This window comes from Myxocyprinus asiaticus, chromosome 40 (assembly GCF_019703515.2).
Source record: "Myxocyprinus asiaticus isolate MX2 ecotype Aquarium Trade chromosome 40, UBuf_Myxa_2, whole genome shotgun sequence".
Classification (NCBI taxonomy): Eukaryota; Metazoa; Chordata; class Actinopteri; order Cypriniformes; family Catostomidae; genus Myxocyprinus; species Myxocyprinus asiaticus.
The window spans coordinates 14,683,469-14,709,036 of NC_059383.1; the positions used below are offsets into that span (position 1 = coordinate 14,683,469).

The window sequence follows — 25,568 nt, forward strand, 5'->3', positions numbered from 1 at the left end:
GCCTTTCAGGTTATGTCGATATAGGACTTGTTTTACTGTGGATATAGATACTTGTCTACCTGTTTCCTCCAGCATCTTCACAAGGTCCTTTGCTGTTGTTCTGGGATTGATTTGCACTTTTCGCACCAAGCTTCATTCATTTCTAGGAGACAGAATGTGTCTCCTTCCTGGGTGGTATGATGGTTGTGTGGTCCCATGGTGTTTATACTTGCATACTATTGTTTGTACAGATGAACGTGGTACCTTCAGGTGTTTGGAAACTGCTCCCAAGGATGAAACAGACTTGTGTGGTCCACAATGTTTTTCTGAGGTCTTGCTAATTTCTTTTGATTTTCCCATGATGTCAAGCAAAGAGGCACTGAGTTTGAAGGTAGGCCTTAAAATACATCCACAGGTATACCTCCAATTCAGTACACCTCCTATCAGAAGCTAATTGGCTAATTGTCTAAATGCTTGACATCATTTTCTGGAATTTTCCAAGCTGCTTAAAGGCAGAGTTAACTGTGTGTGTAAACTTCTAACCCACTGGAATTGTGATAGTCAATTAAAAGTGAAACAATCTGTCTGTAAACAATTGTTTGAACAATTACTCGTGTCATACACAAAGTAGATGTCCTAAACGACTTGTCAAATCTATAGTTTGCTAATATTAAATCTGTGGAGTGGTTAATTTTTTATGACTTTTTATGAGGTTTTAATGACTTCAACTGTGTATAATATATATATATATATATATACACACACACACACACACAGGTATATATATTATATATATATATATATACACATACATACATATATACACACACACACATACATACATACAGTTGTGCTCAAAAGTTTGCATACACTGGCAGAAATTGTGAAAGTTTGGCATTGATTTTGAAAATATGACTGATCATGCAAAAAAAAAAAAATAATAAATAAAAAAAAAAAAAAAAACTGTCTTTTAAGGATAGTGATCATATGAAGCCATTTATTATCATATAGTTGTCTGGCTCCTTTTTAAATAATTATGATAACAGAAATCACCCAAATGGCCCTGATCAAAAGTTTACATACCCTTGAATGTTTGTCCTTGTTTCAGACACACAAGGTGACACACACAGGTTTAAAAGGCAATTAAAGGTTAATTTCCCACACCTGTGGCTTTTTAAATTGCAATTAGTGTCTGTGTATAAATAGTCAATGAGTTTGTTAGCTCTCACGTGGATGCACTGAGCAGGCTAGATACTGAGCCATGGGGAGCAGAAAAGAACCGTCAAAAGGCCTGTGTAACAAGGTAATGGAACTTTATAAAGATGGAAAAGGATATAAAAAGATATCCAAAGCCTTGAAAATGTCAGTCAGTACTGTTCAATCACTTATTAAGAGGTGGAAAATTCAGGGATTTCTTGATACCAAGCCAAGGTCAGGTTGACCAAGAAAGATTTCAGCCACAACTGCCAGAAGAATTGTTCAGGATACAAAGAAAAACCCACAGGTAACCTCAGGAGAAATACAGGCTGCTCTGGAAAAAGACGGTGTGGTTGTTTCAAGGAACACAATACGATGATACTTGAACAAAAATGAGCTGCATGGTTGAGTTGCTAGAAAGAAGCCTTTACTGCGCCAATGCCACAAAAAAGCCCAGTTACAATATGTCCCTGACAACACCTTGACACGCCTCGCAGCTTCTGGCGCACTGTAATTTGGAGTGACGAGACCAAAATAAGCTTAATGGTCACAACTATAAGTGCTATGTTTGGAGAGGGGTCAACAAGGCCTATAGTGAAAAGAATACCATCTCCACTGTGAAGCATGGTGGTGGCTCACTGATGTTTTGGGGTGTGTGAGCTCTAAAGGCACGGGAAATCTTGTGAAAATTGATGGCAAGATGAATGCAGCATGTTATCAGAAAATACTGGCAGACAATTTGCATTCTTCTGCAGGAAAGCTGCGCATGGGACGCTCTTGGACTTTCCCGCACGACAATGCCCCTAAGCACAAGGCCAGGTTGACCCTCCAGTGGTTACAGCAGAAAAAGGTGAAGGTTGTGGAGTGGCCATCACAGTCTCCTGACCTTAATATCATCGAGCCACTCTGGGGAGATCTCAAACGTGCGGTTCATGCAAGATGACCAAAGACTTTGCATGACCTGGAGGCATTTTGCCAAGACGAATGGGCAGCTATACCACCTGCAAGAATTTGGGGCCTCATGGACAACTATTACAAAAGACTGCACGCTGTCATTGATGCTAAAGAGGGCAATACACAGTATTAAGAACTAAGGGTATGCAGACTTATGAAAAGGGGTCATTTCATTTTTTTCTTTGTTGCCATGTTTTGTTTTATGATTGTGCCATTCTGTTATAACCTACAGTTGAATATGAATCCCATAAGAAATAAAAGAAATGTGTTTTGCCTGCTCACTCATTTCTTTAAAAATGGTACATATATTACCAATTCTCCAAGGGTATGCAAACACTTGAGCACAACTGTATACACACACACACACACACACAATTTATATTTGTTTTTATTATATTTTATTACTACACTATTATTTTGATTATAATTGTAGATATAAAAATACAGCAATACAAATTATTGATCGAAAATTACCATGTTTCCCACAACGTTATCTTACTGACTTGAGGTTAAGAAATGTATTTTCTTTTTAAGCACACCGTCTCACACAATTACTGATCAGCAAGTAATAAAATCAAGAAATAACTAAAGTTATTTTGCAGAGCATGGTTTAATCAAACCCCCATTCATCACCATTCTTTCCTCTTTAAATCTTTATTCTCTTTTAATCTTTTTTTTAACCTAACACCTACATCATTGTGCTCTGGATCTTTGCAGAATGTGTTAAAGCAGACTACAGATCTTGTCATGCACAAAGATTAGAAAATCAATAGCACTTACAGTACTCTCACAGACAGAATGGCCCAGTTGGCCTAACGGGAGGAGTAATGCACAGTCGTCCATTGTGCTACATATGAACATAAATGGAAAGTGGATTCCTCAGCTCACATATCAAGTGAGCACAGCATGCTTTCAGCATTTATTAAGAACAGAAATGTGATTTTAGAGCAACGGAACATGAAGACACAATAGAGGCACGTAATAAGAGTCATGCAATGTTTTAATGAGCTGAAACAAAGTCTAATTTCTAGTGTTGGGTTCGAGTCCACATTAGTCAAGTCCGAGTCTTTAAACAATTGAGTCAGAGTACAAAAGTGGCCGAGTCGGACTCAAAATCAAGTCTATAACAGGCCGAGTCCGAATGAATCCGTTCAAGAATCTGAATTAAAACTGTAACCGTAAACTCAACATCAATATTTTAAACTTATTTTAACCTTCACAACTAAGAAAAATTTCAATATAAATGCAAAAAACAAGTGATTAGTATCCTGCTGAACAAATTTCAAAGTGGTTTCAGAATGAAAGCATATTCTTTAGGTGTATGAAGACAAAAATGTCCTTCAACACACTTCTGCGTTCTGTTCACATTTCAATTATTTGTTGCTTTTCCCCTCCACTCAAACATACACCAAAGAAAGTGAATTCTGTGTTAGTCATTACAACCAGAGTTGTTATTATTTTGAATTTTAATTAAGTTTTTATTTCTACTTCATTTTCAATTTGTCCACTCAACTTAGTTTAGTTTTATCTAAAATTATGGGTGAAATACATTTAATGCAATGTAATTAAATACATTTAATGTGTATAATACATTTAATAAATGTTAATATTAAAACATTTAATAATGCCCATAAAATTAAATACAACAAAATAAAAACAGAAAAGATCAGATACCATTAAAAACATTTATATACTACAGTACTACACTTCACACTTTTCAGTCCTCCTGCTGTGTCCAGGTGAAGTCAAGATAAAACTCACCTTGGTCTGACGTTTCTTTTCACATTATATTTAGTATGGATAATAGGTGAATAGAGACTTCTGCCCTAACTTGTGTTCTTCACTGCATTTTTTAAACAAGTGCCAGCTTTACAGGTAACAGGTTGCACTACAAATATGTGACGGGCCGAGTTGTAGAATTTCCATCATGGTCTATTTCATCCATCATATTAGTTTAAATGTCCCTGATACGTAGTAAATTTGATTTTGTCTCAATATAGTCAGCATTTTCAGTTAGAAATGACTTTGCGTAGTAAGCGTGAGTCTGATAAAACGTGTTCTATTTAATAATTTGCAGAGTTGGGGAACGTACTTTCAAAAGTGTACTTACGTTATTGATGTTTCTGGATGAGAGCGGCAGAGCACGTCTGGTGAATGGCGATCTCTTTCCCGCACACACATACAGCACATGCACGCCGGCAAGAGAGTTAAAAACAAAACAAAAGTACTTTGAAAGGGTGCACGCCGCCACTCTCAGCCAGAATAATCACACATAAGGACATATACGTGTGAAAACTGATGCGCAGTATCAAATACGCAGAAATGTATGATAGTACTAACTGTAGAGAGCACATCAATATGAAGACAAAGCCAAATTCTGGACATTTAGAGGCAATTTTGAAATCCCATGTCTGGGGAAAAGAGGATGTATGGTCACCCTATGTTACATTATTTTATTTTTTTTGTTTGCTTGTTTGTTTTTCCATTGCATCACAAATGCTATGGACTTGGATGGAAAAAAATCTCAAATCCGAAAGGCTAGTGTCCGAGTAAAAATGCATCGGAGTCCATGACAAGTCCAAGTCCATTAAAATTGGACTCGTGACTCGGACTTGAGCCCGAACTCAAGTATCCCAACTCTACTAATTTCCTTCTACATTCATACTCGCACAGCAACGGTGCTGTAAACTCCTGGAGAACTGTTAGCTCTGACTGTTTTGCAGAAGGTGGACAGAGAGAGGGGTTGGTTGAAGATGAAGGAAACCACAGCTATAAGGCCAATTCCAGGAAATGTCTAATGGACTTTCCCACTCAGTGCTCTCTGAGGGTGGGAGCTAAAATCCAGTATTCCAGAATGTAGTGAACATGACATAACTAGATCTGAAGGCCAGAGGAGGAAACTGCATCAACGAATATGACATTATCTTAAATGTACTGTCGTTTATTGGTAAAGATGTGGGCTCTTAAGTGTTAGAGCTATCGGAGTCATCTGTATAAAAATGTATATCAATTAAATAAGTACTGAATGTCGTAGGTATCTAAATGCTGCAGGTTCTTTCATGAATGCCCATTTTATACTATTATAAATTAACATTAACCAAGTTTAATAAATGCTGTAAAACGCATATTGCTCGATGTTAATTCATGTTCCTTATGCATTAACTAATGCTAAATAAAACCTTGAAATCATAATTACAATTAATATTGTAATATTAATACAAATTAATTTGTCTATCTTTTGCAAACTCATACATAGGCACAAATTATATTTGTCTCCAAAATAAGTTAAGCATTTAAAAGGAATATTCTGGTTTCACTACAAGTTAAGCTCAATCGACAGTGTTTGTGGCATAATGTTGATTACCACAAAAATGCATTTAAAAATTACATTAAAAATCTTGGTTCCAGTGAGGCACTTACAATGGAAGTGAATGGGGGCTAATTTTATTAAACGTTAAAATAATCACTTTTTCAAAAGTACAGACACAAGACAAAGGATATGCATGCAAACATGATTTTAGTCTGATACAATCGCTACTAACCTTTTCTGTGTAAAGTTATAGACAATTTTACCACTTGGTTACCATGAGGAATATCAACAAACCCTAAAACCCTAAATTGACTGTAAAAATTACAATTTAAACAACTTTACGGCTCAAATAAGTTAACAGAAGAAAGCAAGTCATTTTATAAAATTATAAGCTTCACATTTCTGTTTAAACCCTCCAAAATTTGGCCACATTCGCTTCTATTGTAAGTGCCTCACTGTTACCTTGATTTTTGAACCTTGAAAAGGAGGGACGAGTCAAAATTATTTTTAGTGGTATTCAACATTATGCCACAAATGCTGTCGATTGAGCTTAACTTGTATTGAACCCAGAACATTCCTTTAAGCATAAGCTTTAGATCAAAAGCTCTTTAAGATGAGAAATATACGTTCAATCAGGTGTCCAAATGTTTAACTGGTAATATATTTTTGGCATTTGTTTTATGAAAAGTCTTGGTGCTTTACTCCTGCGTTCTTTCACTTAATGATAATGTACACATTAAATAAGCAGACAAAAAAAATGTCATAGAATTCCACATCGGTCATTTTACTCACTGAAACGCATGTCTGCACAGAAAGACACTTTATTTAATAAAGACTCCATTTACAAACTTGTGACGGTATTGAACATTCAGTGCCCCTCCACATAGAAAGGGTCATCCTCACTCTCACTCTCATCCAGAAACTCCTGCCGCAAGGGCGACTTCTCGGAAACAATCTCCTCCATTCGGAGGTTGTCCCGGTCACGGCGTAACCAGCGAACCCCATCTCGTATGTGGCTGAACTTGCCAGAGCGAAGGTGCCAGATGAGGAGAGTGCAGATGAAGACAGTAATCAAAGACGCTAAAAGAGGATCAAGGATCTAATTATTGCAGAACAGTTTACTATTAAGAACACTTTTGCCAGTTGAATGGTCTGCCAGAACTGGTGGTGACCGATTGTTTTAATTTTCATAATCTTTATTAGTTCAATTCACTTAAACTGTTGGGAAGCATGAAAATCAGCAATACTGCACAAAACTAAGCTCAGAATTATTATGGTCTTAAGTTATGAAGATGTTCCAAGATGTAATATAAAATTAAAAAAACAAAATCCGATACGCTCCAACATTCTTCAAAAAAAATATATGAAGGTGCTCTTGAATGAGGAAATAATCCAAAAAGGAAAAATCAAGGCACACTTCCAGATAAAAAATATAGTTAAAAAGCCTTTGTCAATGGCTGTAACAATAACAGTTAAAAACAGTGGAAAAAAAGGCTGCACCCTGAAGAAGGCATTTTTGCAGATACGCGCAGGTTTGCAGCCCTTTTTTCCCCCACTGTTTTTAAACTGTTATTGTTATAATGGCTTTTTAATTATATTTTTGATCTGGAAGCGTGCCTTGATTTCCCTTTTTTTTATGTAATAATATAAGCTCAATTATTATATTACTTTAAAGGGAAGAATAACTTTAACCCCTTATTCTAACTAGAACGAAAGTTATAAGGGTCAAACAATTATTCGGTCTTCATGGAAAGCAAAATTAAAGCGTGCAGGATGCATACTTTCAGGGGCACATGTGCCAGCTGAGCAACTGGGAATGGGAACCTCTTGACAGACCTCTTTAGTTAAGAAAAAGATTTACTGCTTGTCACGTAGAGCTTTGTTAGGTACATGTTAATATATGTATATACCTGCAGCAATTACAAACACCCCCTGGCTGAGAGGAACTCTGTCTGCTGTAAAGTCAATCATGAGGAGGCTAGTCACTCTGTCTGACGAAAGATTCACCTGAAACCACAGTAAAGAGAATGAGAAAGTAGTAAAAGAATGTATGTAATGGCACCACCTGCTGGACAGAAACAGCACGCAATCAATTCAGGCCTATCCAGTACAGTTTTGGAACATGGTAGCTGCTCCAAGCTTACAGTAAACACCCTGGGACCGACAAAAAAACCAGATACAAGAAGGTCATACCAGCTTAAGGTGGTCAAGCTGTTTTTTTGGAACATGGTCACTGGTTTACCACCTAATGACCAGCTAGAAACCAGTTACCATGTTCCAAAAACATAAGTGTTAGCATGGAAAGTGAGTTGGGAACATACCTGCTGGAGCTCTTGTTGATATCCATGGGCTTGAACCTGCAGCTGATGTGTTCCAGGAGCCAGCAGTGTTGTGAAGTAACCCCGACTGTCTGTGTGAACGTTCACAGAGCCATTCACCACAACAACAGCATCTGACACCGGATGGCCTTTACTGTCTCTCACGACACCAATCAGCCTTCTGTGAATCTTCAGAGGGTAACAGGTGTGAGATACACATATACACAAAACACACATATCTATATACAGTATATACACACACACACACACATACATGTGTGTGTAGTATATACATACATACACACACAGATAAATTGATCTATCTGTACACACACACACACACACACACACATACATACATTATATATATATATATATATATATATAATATATATATAGACATATATGATTATACATACACACACAGATCAGCCACAACATTAAAACCACCTGCCTAATATCATGTAGGTCCCCCTCGTGCCACCAAAACAGCTCTTAAGTCGAGGCATGGACTCCACAAGACCTCTGAAGGTATCCTGTGGTATCTGGCCCCAAGACGTTAGCAGCAGATCCTTTAAGTCCTGCAAGCTGTGAGGTGGGGCCTCCATGGATCGGACTTGTTGGTCCAGCACATCCCATAGATGCTCAATCAGATTGAGAGCTGGGGAATTCAGAGGCCAAGTCAACACCTTGAACTCTTTGTCATGTTCCTCAAACCATTCCTGAACAATTTTTGCAGAGTGGCAGGGCGCGTTTTCCTGCGGAAAGAGGCCACTGCCATAAGGATATACCGTTGCCATGAAGGGATGTGTGTGGTCTGCAACAAACTTTAGGTAGGTGGTACGTGTCAAAGTAACATCCACATGAATGCCAGTACCCAAGGTTTCCCAGCAGAACATTGCCCAAAGCATCACACTCCCTCCGCCGGCCTGCCTTTTCCTCCAGAGTGCATCCTGCTGCCATCTCTCCTCCAGGTAAATAATGCACACACACACGGCCGTCCACATGATCTAAAAAGAAAACGTGATTCATCAGACAAGGCCACCACCTTCCATTGCTCCATGGTCCAGTTCTGATGCTCATGTGCCCATTGTAGGTGCTTTTGGCGGTGGACGCGTCAGCATGGGCACCCTGGAGCTGCGTAGCTGCAGACCGGTCATACACATCAAGCTGCGATGCACTGTGTGTTCTGACATCTTCCTATCACGGCCAGCATTACATTTTTCAGCAATTTGTGCTACGGTAGCTCTTTTGTGGGATCTGACTAGATAGGCTAGCCTTCGCTCCCCACGCACATTAATGAGCCTTGGGCGCCCATTACCCTGTCGCTGGTTGACCTTCCTTGATCACTTTTGGTAGGTACTAACCACTGCATAATGGGAACACCCCACAAGACCTGCTGTTTTGGAGATGTAATGACCCAGTCCTCTAGCCATCACAATTTTGCCCTTGTCAAAGTTGCCCAGATCCTTACCCTTGCCCATTTTTCTTGCTTCCTACATGAAATTCAAGAACTGACTGTTCACTTGCTGCCTAATATATCCCACCCCTTAACAGTGCCATTGTAATGAGATAAATGTTATTCTCTTCACCTGTCAGTGGTTTTAATGTTGTGGCTGATCAGTGTAGATTATACACACACAAACACACACATAGAACACAGAGTTATTCTTCAATTAGGAGCACTTTTGATTACTCGACAGTTTGAAGAAGTTTCATTTTTCAAGATTTCATACATCCATGTTCATCCATGTCCTGGAATACAGATCTGATTATGGCCTTAATCAACAGAAAATGTCAAACTATTATAATCTACCCTTCAAAACTAGAACAATTTATTAATTCTAGGGGACAGAAAACCATATCAATTGACTCTTAGCATTGAGGTTACAGTGACAATTTAAATGTATTGAAACTAAAACATTATTCTGAGAAGATGTGAAAAGTGTAGCTCAAAAATATCTACCTCTAATAGCATGCGGAATAGAGGCATCCTGTTCTCCATCCACAGTGAGAAAAGCCGAAGTTCAGGTGGGAACATACAACAGCTAGTGTACACTGTGATCTCAGGGCAGACACCCACATCCAAACTGAAGTCCTGTAAGAGCACCATTAGTATTTGTTAGGGTGGTGAAACACTGCAGCATGTTTTCTGAGATGTTACCAAATGTGTACAGTTTGCAGATGATGGATCTGCTACTTTTAAAGCAGCTAATTAACACATTTTTGGGCTACATCCTGTAATGGTCCGAAACAACATCAGGCCAATTAAACGAAGAAACCTTAATTTTTTGGGAGAAATATTCCTTGAGAAAGAACAGCTGACACAAGGAGTATACTGTCATAATGGCTGATTAGTCATTTGAACTGCATTATGTCAAACACTCTGGTGAGTTACAATAAGCAAAATCATCACGAGAACATCTGCAAGCAACAAAACAAACTCTGCCATTCAAATATCATTCAAAGATCTCAAATGAATTCACCAATACCTTCATACTGCCTGTGTGAGCGCTGAACTCCGCCCCCTTCAGGATCCCTCCTGGGATTTCTTTTGAGATATATCATCCAGATCACAAAAATTCAGTGAAGATGATTCCAACATTTCATGTGATTGTAGCAGTAAACAAATTTTGAGCACATATTTGAAAGCTGAATGTCTCAGATTCAACAGTACCTGACACTTCTGTACATCCCAGGTTACCCAAGTACATGATAGAATGACTGCTGGCATACAAGGAGGCCAAATATCTCAAAGTCTCTTCATTTTGTGCTTTAGATACATGTAAGGGATTTAAAAACAATGTATGATCTGCTTAAGAATGACATTTTCACTAATATGAAGTGAAGAGAAAAAGCCTAAGACTAGATTCGTACATTTTCTGCAGAAAACAAGAGTGCTTCTTGAAGAGTAAAACAAACACAATACTAGGTTTGTTGCTAGGGTGTTGCTTTGCCGTTGCTAACAAGCCATAATATTTGAGCTATCATGTCCATAGTACAACAAGAGTGGGATGTTACGCACTGATATGTAATACTTCAGATCAAATCAACAGCATGTGTGACAATGTTGATTCCCTCAAAATTATTTTGACTTGTCACTCCTTTTCTTAAAAAAAAAAAAAAAAAAAAAGCAAAAATCTGTTGCAGTGAGGCACTTACAACGGAAGTAAATGGGGCCAATCTGTAAATGTAAAAATACTCCATTTCAAAAGTATAGACACAAGATGTAAACAATGAGTGTTAAAGGGATAGTTCACCCAAAAATGAAAATTCTCTCATCATTTACTCACCCGTATGACACATCTGGGATGGATGACTTTCTTATAACAGCTTAACTAAAATTTCTTAGCTCTTTTGGTCCATACAATGCAAGTGAATGGGTGCCAACATTTTGAAGATCCACAAATCACATGTCAGCTTTTAAGTAATCCATAAGAAAATCAATGTCTTCAGAAGCGATATGATAGGTGTGGGTGAGAAACAGATCAATATTTAAGTCATTCTTTACTAAAAATTTCTCCTCCCTGCTCAGTCAATCTCCACTTTAACTTTCACATTCTTCTTCTTGTGTTTTTGGTGATTCACAGTCTTCATGCATATCATCCCCTACTGGGCAGGGAGAACCATTTATAGCAAAACAGGACAAATATTGATCTGTTTCTCACCCACACCTATCATATCACTTCTGAAGATATGGATTTAACCACTGAAGTTGTATAGATTACTTTTATGATGCCTTTGTGCTTTTTGGAGCATCACAATTTTGGTACCCAATCACTAGCATTATAAGGACCAACAGAGCTAAGATATTCTTCTAAAAATCATAATTTGTGTTCTGCAGAAGACAGTAATACACATCTGAGATGGCATGAGGGTGAGTCAAATTTTGGGTGAACTATCCCTTTAACATGATTTTAGTGTGATAAAATATTTTACTAACATTTTCTGTGTGCAGTTATATAAAATTTTACAACTTTGTTGCCATGACTATGTAAACCCTAAAACAACTGTAAAAATGCAGATTTAAACAACTTTACAGCTCAAACAATGCATGAATTTTAACAGAATATTTAATATAAGTGCTTTCATAAAATTATAAGCTTCACATTTCTGCCTTTAAACCCGCAAAAAAAAATTGGCCCCATTCACTTGCATTGTTAGTGCCTCACTGTAACCTTTTTTTTTTAGTCCAAATTATTTTTTTGTTACAATCAACACTGCCACAAATGCTGTTGATTGAGCTTAACTTCTATTGAACCCAGAATATCCCTTTGAGAGTTAAGGGGTTAATATGTGCTGTTAGTTACCATGTTGTTTGGGTCTGTCATAGGGATATGTGGCCAGCAGAGCACCCCCATCCAGCACTATAGAGAGAGAGAAACCCCCTTCCTTGATCAGATCCATCAGTGCACGGGTCTCTGGCTGCGCTGACACATTACCTGAGTACAAACAAACTTTATATTCAATACATCCAAAGCCATTAACATGATCTGAAGGATATTAACAGTGATCAATGAGACAGTTTGACTACAGTGTGGTGACTCACCAAAGAAGAAATCAGTGTCCAGATCTGTGCCATGAGCATTGGTATAGCCAACGCTGGAGGAGCAGTGTCCTTCCTGTGCCAGCTCTCTTCCATCAGGGTTCACACATGGGACAATCAGTATCCTGCTCTGGTCAATCAACTAAAAGAGAGAAAAGAAGCTTAAGGTAGTTTTACTGACATACACACAAGCTGTTCCAAAACCTAGTGAGCTGCCTTCCTTTACAGCATTATATGCACTCCAGACACAGAGGCAAAAAGGTAGGCAAACTAGGCTTCACAATTATGCTGCCTTCTATAAAAAAAAAATATGGCCAAATTCTAAGGCAGCATATACAGTACTTCGCAATTCCAGAATGCATTACGTCAAACCGAGTGAAACAATTTAAACTCTATTGGAAGGTAACAACCCAGATAGCACACGCACATTTCTGACATGTCTGTTTAAGAGTGTTTCATCTGGAAGCATTCTAATTAATATCTGCTAAACATCTTAAAAGGATCAGATTTACAGACAATCATATACTGTAAGTCTCCAAAGCATTTACTGAATGTCTTATTGACATCTTAGAGGAAACGTCTTATAAGAAGTATTGCAGATGATCAAACCTAAAAAAATAAGTCTTCTAGATGTAAACACACATCATATGGCATCTGGGTGATGTACGTGTGCTATCAGGAAAGGTACAGCAAGGTAGTTCATGAAGTATTTGAAAAAAGCTGCATGCATAGATGAATGAGTGCTACATGCATAGAGAAGACATCAAAAAAAGACAGACGAGGAAGTGGGATTGATTGAGAGGTTTTGTGATGCCTGCCTTGGTGATGGTGGGGTTCCTGCCGTAGTTGAGGCAGAGAACAGAGGCGAACTCCAGCAGCATCTCCGGGCCTACTGCAGCATTTCCATGAACACCGGCCACAAAACGGATTTTGGGTTCAGCAGGTTTAGGCGTCTCCAAATTACCAGAGATCTCCAGAGCCCAGATAGTTCTGAACTCAACGCTCTGACCCAAACTGACTCCCCAGAACGAGAAAATAAATAAGGATAAATGTCAATTCAAGAGCGTTTCACACTGCATAATGAATGTCTTTAAGCATTACTGTACATGTCTTTACGTCTTTTGGATGAGATGTTAAACCGAGGTACTGATTCTGTGGTCATTAAAAATCCAAGAGCACTTCTCGTAAAGAGTAGGGGTGTAACCCCTGTGTCCTGGTCAATCCCCCCCACCCCCCCATTGGCCCTTCTCAATCATGGCCACCTAATAATCCCCATCCATTAATTGGCTCTTTCACTCCACTCTTTCCTCTCCACCAACAGCTGGTGTGTTGAGCGTACTGGCACACTATGCTGCTGTTTCATCATACAGGTGGTGTTTGAGGAAAAGCGCGTAGTGTCAGAAAAGCACTAATATATATGTAACATTCATACATATGTCCTAAAAAGACAACAATGAATTCTTTGTACAAACTTCCTGTCCTCATACAGTAACTGTACAATAACATAATGTCTTCTGATTGGCTGTGATTATGCGGTGTGAGGCATTTCACCTTTGGAAGTGAAATAAAAACAATCACTGACACCTCGTGGACCCAAATCTTTCATTTTCATCCATATTTTTTTTTTCCCTCATTACAATGCATATTTTGATTAGATAATCAAATGTTTTATATTGAAGGGCATGCAAAGAAAAGAGACTATACAGTATATGGAAACGTGCCCCGTCAGCACATACATTGTGTCTCAAAATTCTTATCTGGTGATTCTCAAACTTCACCTGGTGAAATATGTATGTTTAAAAGTTAAAAGTCCTGAGTTATAAACCAAATCTAGATTTTTTCTGGATATTATTGGGAATAATATTGGCTATTGGATTCTTGTAGCCTGTATGTTTGTGCCTGTCATAGTAAAGAAAGGCTAAGAATTTTTTTTTAACATTCTGTAAATCAATTTTAAAAACTATCGGCTGATTAATCAGTTATCGGCCTTTCACCACCTTAGTTATCATATCGGCAAAATCCACTATTGGTCAACCTCTAAAAGAAACGTTCCAAATTGTTAAAAAGTTTACCACTATCAACAGCACCTGTGACATGCTGTCGATTACCACAGACAATTTTGACTCGTCCTTCAGATTGTAAAAAAACAAGTGGTGTTTGCAGTAATCCACTTACAGTGGAAGTCTCGGGCAAGGCTTTCCAAAGGTTTAAAAGCTTATATATATATTTTTAAAGAGTTTGTTCATTCGTCTGTATAAAATGTGTTATTTGAGCTGTAAAGTTGTCCAAGTCGTCCAACTACTAGCACCCATTCTGCGAAAGTTACAGGTTTTCCTGGCTTTAGGTGGTCAAGACATGAGTTGAAAGACTGGATATAACTTTCCAAGGTTAGTAACTAATTTAGCACACTAGTCTCATTTTAAAACTAAATGGTCAGGTCTTGTGGCTTTCGAAACGTAGTGCGTATTTTACTGTTCACCCTGGTGCAATGTCTTGTACCCATAGACTTCCATTGTAAGTGAATTCCAGTACATTTTTTGCTTGTTTTTACAAATTGAGGAACAAGATGAAATTGCATTTCTGTAGTAATGGACATGCTGCCACAGATGCTTTTGATAAAGCTTGTATTGAACATGGAACATTGCTTTCCTCACACTTGAAAAGCACTTGGTAGTTTAACCAAGTTAACACACTAAAATTACAACAATTTCCAACAAAATATCTAACAAATATCAGAAAGACACATCTATTGGATCAGTTACCTGTACAGGTGTGTGATAAGGGGGAAGTTGTAGGTCAGCCCTTGGAGAAACTCTGAGCGTTCTCTGTAGTTTCGGTACTGAAGGATCTTAGCTGGCTGAAGGCTGCGGACAAACTGTTCCAATGCATCAGCAGTTAAAAGCCTCTGTACTATTCTCTCAAACTCCTTCTGTTCTCCATCCTCTACAGATGGCTGTAATGTTTCCCTGGTCAGCTTGAAGTCCACCTGCTCCACTCGAGTGTCCAATACTCGGACAGATTCCGACACCGAGGTGTAACTGAGGGTAGACCACAGTAAAGGGAGGAATCAGCAGGACAATTTTTATGTAAAGGGTTTTCGCCCATTTTAAGGATTATTTTGGAGCTCTAGTTAGACAGCATGTGTATACACTCACCAAGCACTTTATTAGGAACACCTGTACACCTATTCATTCATGCGATTATCAAATCAGCCAATCGTGTATCTGCAGTGTAATGCATAAAATCATGCAGATATGCATTAGCAGCTTTTAATATTCACACCAACCACCAGAATAGGGGAAAAAAAAAAGTGTGATCTCTGTGATTTCAACCATGGCATGATTGTTGGTGCCAGACGGGCTGGTTTGAGTATTTCTGTAACTGCTGATCTCCTGGGATTTTCATTTCAACAGTCTCTAGAGTTTACTCAGAATGGTGCCAAAAACAAAAAACATCCAGTGAGCGGCAGTTCTGCAGACAGGAATGCCTTGTTGATGAGAGAGGTCAACAGAGAATGGCCAGACTTATTTGAGCTGACAGGAAGGCTATGGTATCTCAGATAACCCCTCTGTACAATTTTAGTGAGCAGAATAGCATCTCAGAATGCACAACAAGTCTAAACTTGAGGCAAATGGGCTACAACAGCAGAAGACTATGTTGGGTACTTTATTGGGACCATAGCATTCCTGATAAACTGCTCATTGAGTGTACATTGTTTTGCTACTCTATTGCTCTTTGACTGTTTATAATAGAAGCGCAAGCTATGAAAAACAAATGTTGTGTTGTGTCTCACCCTGGAGCCGAGGCAGTGAGATGGTAAGAACCAGGAGCAAGAGGTCTCCAGTACTGGCCTGTACTGCTGGTGTGGACCTGGTGCCTGGAGCCTTCCACCACTACAGTGGCATTAGCAATTCCCTTGCCAGAATGACCATCAGTCACCATCCCCCTCACAAACAAATGAACCTGACATACAAGGGACATTTACACACACACATTTTTTTAAGGGCAGTTCATCCAAAATGAAAACAGTCTTTTATTCACTCTCATGTTCAAAACCCATATGACTTTCTTTCGTCAATGGAACATTAAGATTTTATGTGGATTGTCCAAGCTGCTCTTTTCCATACAATGCAAAATAGACAGTGACCAGGGACTATCAAGCTCCAAAAGGAACCAAAAAAGCAATATAATAGTAGTCCAAACATTCTGTATATTCCAAGCCTTTGAAGCCATTCAATAACTTTGTATGAAGAACAGACTGAAATTTAGGTCATTATAGGCTGAAAATATTCCCCATAGCTCTCAAATCTATGTTTTGTGTTCATTTTGGAGCTTGACAGATCCTGGTTTGTTTGTTTGTTTGGTGTTTATTGCCATATCAGCTACAATGGCTATTGCCACCTGTATTTGCCATGAAATCAAACAATTCATAAATACAACACACCTTGCAAAAACAATACATAGAAAAAAAATTAATAAAAAAAACTATTCAATGCAGTACAGTAAATCAATTCTATGAAAGATCCTTTAATTGCAATTTTGATAAAACTTCCACGAGCTTTCCTGGGTGACAGCTCCTGGTTACTGTATGTGTTTGTATTAAAAAGAGCAGCTTGTACATTCTTTAAAATAACTTGTTTCAAAGCAGAGAAATTACAGGTTTTGAATGACATGAGGGTAAGTAAATTGATGGGTGTCCTTTTAAGGACCCCCCCACCCCCACCCCACCACCACCTTACAGTGGCCTTGGTGCATTCACATAATGTCAGAATTACCATAATTACAACTTTCCACCATTCACATCTTCAATAATCTCTCCAATTTAACAGTCCCGATTTCATGTAAAAGGAACAAAAATGGCAGCAGCCTCAACAGTTAGTTGTTTTTCACACATTTTACACATAATCCAGAATGCCACAAACAGTCAGATTATCATACCATCTGTAAATGTAAACTTTAACAAATTTTGCATTAAGAAAACACAGCTTATTTACTCACTAAGGAGACAGAAGAACAACAAAGAACACCATTACCTGCTGTATGAACTGTAAGAGGGCTCTGTAATTCTTCTCCCAGTATTCTGAGAGGGACTTCACTGGTGGGAGAAGCTCACAGCTCATACCAATGTTAACAGCAAAAGTATCCGCGTTGCGATATGCCCAGGTCGGCAAATCAGTTCCTACCATTGTGACAAAGGCACATTTCATTTGGTAATTGAAGGCAAAGTTTCAGAAAAAAATTCAGGGATATCAGTTACTGAAGTAATTGCAGTCTTGCAATCTAGAGAACTAGATTTTAATTGGCTTTCTGTTAACTAGTTATTAAGCTTCAGTCTGACCTGTGGTCACTGGGCGATGGAGTTTTGAGACTTTTTTCTCTCTGGTTCTTGGTTCATCACAGTCCTGGGGCTCTTGTAATACCTCAGATTGCTGAAAACAATAACATTGCCAAAGTTTCAGAAAGCTGTCCCAACTTTGGATTTTAGTTTAACAGGTGATGTTCATAATTTATTTCTACTGTTAAAACGCTTTCTCCCCGAGTTGATTCCCTTAAAAGTGTACACACTGTTGTGCAATACCAAGATATGCCATTTTGGGAAAAGCATACACATTTTGCCTTATACATCAGAAATAGTAAGAGTATGGTAGTATGCTATTCCGAACGAGATTTAAGATAATCAGATTCTTTTCTGCTATTAATGCCAAAACATTAACAGGCATGGGCACAGCACTTGTGCACATTAGATAAAACTGTAAGAAGGCTAGTCAAGGTATTTACACGCAACACGAAATGAGCAATGGGCAAAAATCTGTGTGTGCCAATGTGTTTATGACCTTACTCCAAAAAAGGAAAGCCATTTAAACCAGTGTTTCCCCAACCATTTTTCTGGAAGTACCCCCACAGCACCATTAATAAGGCTTAAGTCCCCCTTTATTGGCACAAAACCAAAGATGTGTACTAAAGGCTAAATATCATTTAACTTTATCATTAATATTGTTATATCCCTGATGTACAAAATAAAAGTTGTGGGTTATGACGTTTATTCATCGGCAACACCAAAAACCAAACCAGGTCATAAGAGCTATGAATTTAGAGATTAGAACAGACTAATCCTGTTAATTATACAGGGGACTTTCTAATTTGGTCCATTGGGAAACAGTAGTTTTACTAAATTTATTAATTTCCTCATTTTGGAAGACATATGTAACACCAACATGTTTATTGGTTACATGCATAAATTGTACTATTTACAAGTATTTACACTGATATGTAGGGGGAATAAAACGGTACTGTCTCTTTAAGAAAACCAGCAGTTAAGCATTTTGTTGTGGTTGAGCACATTAACAAAAAGTTGAGCAGCACAGCTTCTTCATTAGAATTAAATGTTTCTTTTTTGTTGGGTTTTTTTTTTTTTAAACAACTGACTGCAAAGAACAGAAAGGGTATAAAAAAAAAAAAAGAAACATCAACCACAAATGGATTGCATGTATCTTGTCTTTGGACACACGTTACATGGAACGAGTGAAACCAAACTTTTCCTCTTAACACAGTGAAAGGATCTTGGTGCTTAACTTAAAACCACATATTAAAGATCGATCTTGGGATTTTAATAATCAATATCAAGATCATTCAAATAAAGAATCTAGTTATTTTTCTGTGACCCTTGGAACCTGCTAACGCACACCCTGGGGTATGTGAACACCGGGCTGGGAGTAACTCTGTTACACAACCTTACACGTTGTCACCTTAAGGATAATCAGTGTTAGATTGTGCATGTAAATGCATTCAGTGTTTTGTCAAGCATTCAAATGTATTTACCGTATGATAAGCTTCTGCAACTGATTTAAATATGTTCTCATCAATGGAGTCAAGGGAACTAGGATACACTACTCTCCTAAACCCTAAAAAAAAAAAAAAAAAAAAAAAAAAAAAAAAAACTGTTCAGTTTAATAATTTTACTGATTTAAATCATTTGAGATCAAAATAAACCAGAAAAACAACTTGCTTTACCTCCATGTATACTTGCAGACAGCACAAAGAAGTGGGCCTTGATCCAGTCCATCACTGCCTGAGTTTCTGCTTCAATAATATTCCTTGATCTTGACCGTTCAGGGAAATTTGTGCTCAAGTCAACACGGTGACTATTACGGCGTCCAATAATACTCAGGTTTCCTGACATCATAAACTGTTTCTGTTGAGCTAAGTGAAGAGAAATCAGGGTGAATACAGTAGACAACAATGAAACATAGTGCAAAATATCTTTGCTCATACCTTTCATTGCTAATTCATAACCATCTGGGTTCATGGAGGGCATGATGTGAATTCTTGTGCTGTTGACTAGTCGTGTAACTAAAGGATCTTTGCCATATTTGCGGCACAAGTATTCAACCAGGTTAAGGAGGATCTCACGACCGATAACCTCATTTCCATGAAGGTTACCCAAAAACATGACCTCTGGTTTGCCTGGTTGAAAAAAAAAAAAAAAAGTGGAAAGCAATGGAATAAGAGATATACACCAACACTATAATCACTAACAGTCTTTCCATTCCCTAAATGCATTGAAGTTACAACTACATGCAACACACAAAGCAGCTTGCGAATGGCATGTTTAGCTTTCTTCAAGATACAGGATGAATAACTGTTAGGTAGATAGTTAGTTACAGCTTGGGGTGACCATTTTTATTTTAAAACGTAGTTTTGGTGTGTTTTCCATTAACAACAACAGCATTTACATACACAAGAATACTACATAGGCATCATGTAAACGCATTCACCTGATTGCCAAAACCAGAATGAGCTAATATTAGTTAATAATATTAATCCTAATTTAGGATCATCCTATATGCATATGTCCAAATAAAAGGCAGTTATGGGTGACAATAGATTCAGAAAATTGTCAAGCTATTACAACATTAAACACTTTAAAAAAAAAAATTTTTTAAAAGGTAAAACATTTTACAAACATAAAATAATAATAATAATCATCATCATCAATTTTGCAATGGACCCCTTGATTATACATTAATTTATCAGCATAAATCTAGCAAAAAAATAAATAAATATATATATTTTCTAACACAATGACAGAGGAGTGACAGTACATTTTCTATCTTCTGACTGTTGTTATCCATGTCTCTCTATTTATTTATTTTCTCTTCTGGGAAGCTAAAAATCTTATTTCAGTTATTGTACCTAGCTGATCAACACCAGGATTGGTGGATATCTCCATCACATAAAGATTCTTGCCCTGCACTGATCTTCCAGCAGAGTACAGGTGAGTGACAGATGGATGGACAATACTGAACAACTGCAAGAACAGCTCCATTTCTGCATAACTATGATGGCGGAAGTCCAAGGCATGGATAGGAGACTTTGGGGTGAATGGCCATGGCCTGCTGAAAACTTTGCCCTTTACTATGGTTTGTTTAGTAGATATGGGCTCTAGCATTAAGATGTCCTCAAAAGGTTTCTCAAGAGTGAAGTTCAGCAGTGTAGCTTTGCCTTGGATCACTGGCACATTCTTCTCAGTATTTGAAAGGAACCTGTAATGCAACCCCCCAAAAAAATAAAAAAATAAATAAAAAAAAGAGAGAGAGAGACATTTTAAACTGTTTAGAATTTCACCCATTGCATCTCATGGGAATACTGTATTTATGTATAATCACCCAGGAGAACTAGCAGTGATGTTGTATGTTCCAGGCAGCAGCAAGCGGTAATAATCACCAAACTTCCAGGTTGTGATGTTGTGATCAATTCCAGAAACAGAGATTGTGGCGTCTGGAAGAGCATGACCTGACCTGGTCATGACAAAACCTCTCACACCAATATGAGACTTGAAATAAAACAAATAAAGGTCATCATTAATCAGGGTTGTGTGCCATTCAGAATTTTTGAGATTACTGTTTAAAGTGAAATTCAGTTCCTGAGTTCAAACTGAATTTGAATTGAGGCAGCAAACAGGATGAATTCTAATTTGAATATAATGTTGTAATCAATGCAACAGCTGTAAGTGTAGTTTTTAGTAATACATTTAACTTGTCAGTGTGAATTACCCATAAACATGCTATTGTACACACTTTATATGGGCTGTTTCCAGAAATACTGGATGGCATTTAGAATCAATGTTTAAAATGCCACCTATAGAAAGTTGGATATAATTTGTATATGTTTCATTATATTTAATATTTTAACTTTCATTTTATGGACCATGGTGGAAGAACACGTGTCCCAGAATGCTCTAATTTCTAAGTCTTCAAAGTGAAGCCAAACAAAATGAAGCAGACTTACAAAGTGGAAACTTTAAACAGAATACCAAATAAGTTATCCTTTCTTGCACATTTTCAAAAAAAAAAAAAAAAAAAAGTTGAATCTTTTTTTTTTATTGCACTTTATTCAGTTCCAATTAAATAACCTGTGGAGTATAGCAGATTTAATTCAAACTGCAACTCATGAATTAAAAGGGAACCAATTCTTCAACTGCTATCATTATTCCCATTCATTGGAATACTAAAACTTTTCAAATGTTCTTACCTTCTGCATGTAGGTGAGAAGGGCCTCCTTGTTGTTGATCCACTCTGTGTAAAGCTGAGAAGCTGGTGGATACTTGCAGCAGTTCAATTCAAAAGTGACTTCAAAACAGTTCCCTTTCAAATAGTTGTAATCCTGCATTCCCCCTGAGCATGGGACACCAAACCACAACTCAATGACATCCACTTGGGTTGAAGACAGACAAGTTTAACTTCAGTGTCAAACAGTTAGCTTACCCTGCAAATCATACCATTCCGCACCGTTTGTGATCCCATCTTTGAAGCGTCTGTTGGGATCATCAAGACAGTAGGGCCGGCCCATCCTCATAATGGGATGGTTCTCCGCGTATGTCCGTGCAAGATAGCGGAATAGAGCGTCATCTGGTGTTGAGCTGTAATAGCCTGAGGTTTCATGAGAACTGGAGTCAAAGGGGTAGCTGGCCACCACTGAGCCCCCATGAAGACTGCCAGACAAAACAAACCTGGAAAAGATGACAATGAGGTAAACTGTGAAATGACACATTTTGATTTGTTCAAATTATCTCTTAAAGTTCTGAACATCTCAAAGGGGGTTTTATACCATTACACCATTTAAAAAAAAGTATGCTTTTCCACAATTGTAGTGGCATTTCCATTTGAAATTTTTTAATGCAACAACCTAGTGTACTATTAGTCAGTTTTCTGTCTTCTCATAATGTAGAGTTTCCCATTGATTGGTATGCCATTCTGTCAATGGTGTTAACCCTAATTAAAAGGTAATAGGAACCACAAACACTACCAACAGTAAACTACTGACAAATTTCATGATCACGGCCAAGTTTGGAATAGCATGCTACACTTCACGTTAACTAATGTTGTTAACAAATGGAACATTATTGTAAAGTTATTGAAAAGTGATACCGAAAGAACTTAAGGGTCTTCCATAAAAGATCTTGTTTGTATATATATCTATATATAATTGTGGTAACACCTCCTACAATGAAATTTGTGACAACTGTTTTATGTATAAAATTGTTTAACAACTTTTTACTTATTTCAACATTAAAGATGCACCAAGTATTTTTTATTATTATTTGTTGTATTGGTTTTCACTCACCTAGAGGTAACAGTGTAAGTCCATTCAAATGCAATAGTTTTCAGTTACCAAATGCCATAGTAGAAATTCACTATTTACAGTCAGATCACGATTAATTTAATCCACGAGTGAAAGTCTCCAATAACAGGACGGTTACTGAGATTAGCCAGTAGTATTCGGCTGGTCATGTGATTCCAACATGGCCGCCCCCATGAGGAGACCCTCTCCATACAGAATAAAACTTGCTTTTATAAGGTTACTGATATGACTGGAGACTTCCTTTAATGTAAGTGGTCATGATTTCCTACGTATATTGCAAAATTACAATTCATGTCTTTAGGTGTTAAACTTTGTTAATGAGGAAAAAATAACTGAGTGCACGTTTAAGATACTATTTTCTATCTTTTACGTGTATTACTTTAACTGGAAAAGTGCATCTAAACAGTTGCACTGGCATGCATATTTTTAAATCCAAAATAGACTTTAAAAATTGAAAAAAATGATATCGACATTGATCATTTTTGATAATATTATTGAGGCATCACTTAACACCAACGACTTCATTACTCTGTGGGGCATGCAGTAGCATTATCTTCTAATAAAACGAATAACTATCAAACACTACGTACTTTTTTTTAATAATCCACCTCATGACAGCCGTGACCTCCGGCACATCATTTGAAGTTTCACTGGAAGGCTCAAACTGGTCAGGGAAACTTCTGTTGAGGTCTTTGTGTTTGGCGTTCTCACGGCCCTTGTCGCCGTCAGAGCAATCGCCCTCTACTGCCTTCTCAAAGCCGTCAGGATTCATACTGGGCAATATGTATATATCCGTCTGGTTGACCAGTTCTGTCACTCCTACATCAGTTCCATACTGAGTTAAGAGGTGCTCAATGAGATACACCAACACCTGCCGTGACAGTGCCTCATTTCCATGAATGTTGCCGACATATTTGAACCTCGGTTTCCCTGGCACGTCCGTCCTCGGACTCGTCGTCACTCGCATCACCCAAAGTTCCCTTCCTTCGACGGACTGCCCGATAGTTGAGAGGCTGCAAATTTGCGGGTATTTTTTAGAAAAACTCTTTAGGCGACCTGTCAAGTCGACATAGTTGTAGTACTTCGTGAAGGTTTCTTCATTCACTTCTTTTGTGTTAGTCAAACCAATCACTTGGCGTGGATATATTAAAACATGCGGCAAAATGAGCCACAGAATATGCATTGTGTAATTGATAGTCATGAAGTAGCTTACAAGTAGACTAGTAATAAAATTTTTAAACGTCTATATATTATTATTATTATTATTTTAATCGTTAGTTTTCTTTTTGTTGGGCCATTATCACCTCGTCCGAGTGCAGGTTAAATCGTCTGAGTAACAATTAGAGACACTAATAGTTTCCACTTGGCATAATCAGTATAAAATTGGTTTGCACTGGGTCAGGTTCAAACCAACATACAGGATTAAACCACTGCCATTTGTTGTTGGGTGGTTTCAAAATAACATGTCTAAGAACTTTTTTAGTTTTCAACACCAATTTCAGCATTATTTAGGCCTAGATTGAAATCTGGCTTTAAGGGAAAGTGTATATGTTAGGTGCCGTGATTGAAGAGTTTCACCATTTTATTCACCTTTTAGCTTTCGTTGCAATTTGCTGCTTTAGTTATGCTGTGTGACATATATATATATATATAAATTAAAAATATAAATGTAGTCTCTAAATGAACATTAAATCGGCATTTATAGCAATTATACAATAGCCTAATTAGAAAATATTAATATAATATATTATTATTATTCATAATATGTCACTGCATGAAATTTCATGTTGAACTGGATGCCACTGCATTTTAGATCTTATTAAATTAATCTGTTATCTGTTCCTTTCCTTAAAGACTAAAATAATTAAAACATTTGCACATTTCAATTTTATAATAAAATTCCATGAAATTGAATGAGTAATCTTTAATTTAAAAAAACAAAAACAACCTTTTATATAAAGTTTTGTTAATTTTGTTAAATATTACACTATTCAAGCTGACTGAATTTTGTTATGAAATTGAAATGCATAAATCTTAAAAATAGGCTAAAATCTTTTTATTATTATTATTATTATTATTTTGAGTGTAGTAACACTAAGTTAAAAGTAAAAATAGTTTAAACAATTTTCTTCAAAGCAGCAAAAAAGTTTTTTTTTTTAATGAAAACTCTTTTAAAATTGTTTCCACTATATATAAGTTTGAGTTCTTTTTGTTTGCTATTATAGTAATTTTCTATTTTTCGCTGGTACTCTTCACTTACAGTCACTTATGTTAATAAAGCAGCTTTGGAACTCATGAGGTGTCTGAAAGATAGTTAAATTAGTTACAATTTACATCCTTGTTTTTTTAATAAAAATACCTTGACATATTGTCTAATTGACACAATTACACTCACAGGCTCATCCATGTATTGATACAGTTGGTACTGAATGCTGCTGATTCATACTGGGTGTTCTCCCCATTACATTACATTAGTGTTAATGTAAACTTTGACACCTTTTAACTTTTTGCCAATCTTTCTGAAAAATCTTTGACTATGACTTCTGTGAACTTCCCTTTTCTTTTGGAGAGTTTGTGTTTGTTCAAACGTTCATTGCTGGAAAAATCCACACACCACAATCAG

General features: G+C 37.3%; 1 protein-coding gene across 1 annotated transcript; it reads right to left on the minus strand.

Moving 5' to 3' along the window:
• Window positions 1-6,205: 6,205 nt before the first annotated feature.
• On the minus strand, window positions 6,206-24,128 carry cpdb (carboxypeptidase D, b). Its single transcript, XM_051681659.1, has 21 exons — window positions 23,536-24,128; window positions 22,093-22,313; window positions 21,836-21,978; window positions 20,971-21,137; window positions 20,498-20,847; window positions 19,577-19,768; window positions 19,316-19,504; window positions 19,124-19,206; window positions 17,643-17,733; window positions 17,338-17,483; window positions 16,098-16,267; window positions 15,067-15,342; window positions 13,123-13,318; window positions 12,308-12,446; window positions 12,069-12,200; window positions 10,436-10,531; window positions 10,251-10,309; window positions 9,725-9,856; window positions 7,762-7,947; window positions 7,351-7,447; window positions 6,206-6,520 (listed from the first exon to the last, which is right to left on the minus strand). Exons 1-21 carry the CDS (start codon window positions 24,126-24,128, stop codon window positions 6,309-6,311), a joined length of 3,870 nt encoding a protein of 1,289 aa, XP_051537619.1. The 3' UTR covers window positions 6,206-6,308.
• Window positions 24,129-25,568: the final 1,440 nt, after the last annotated feature.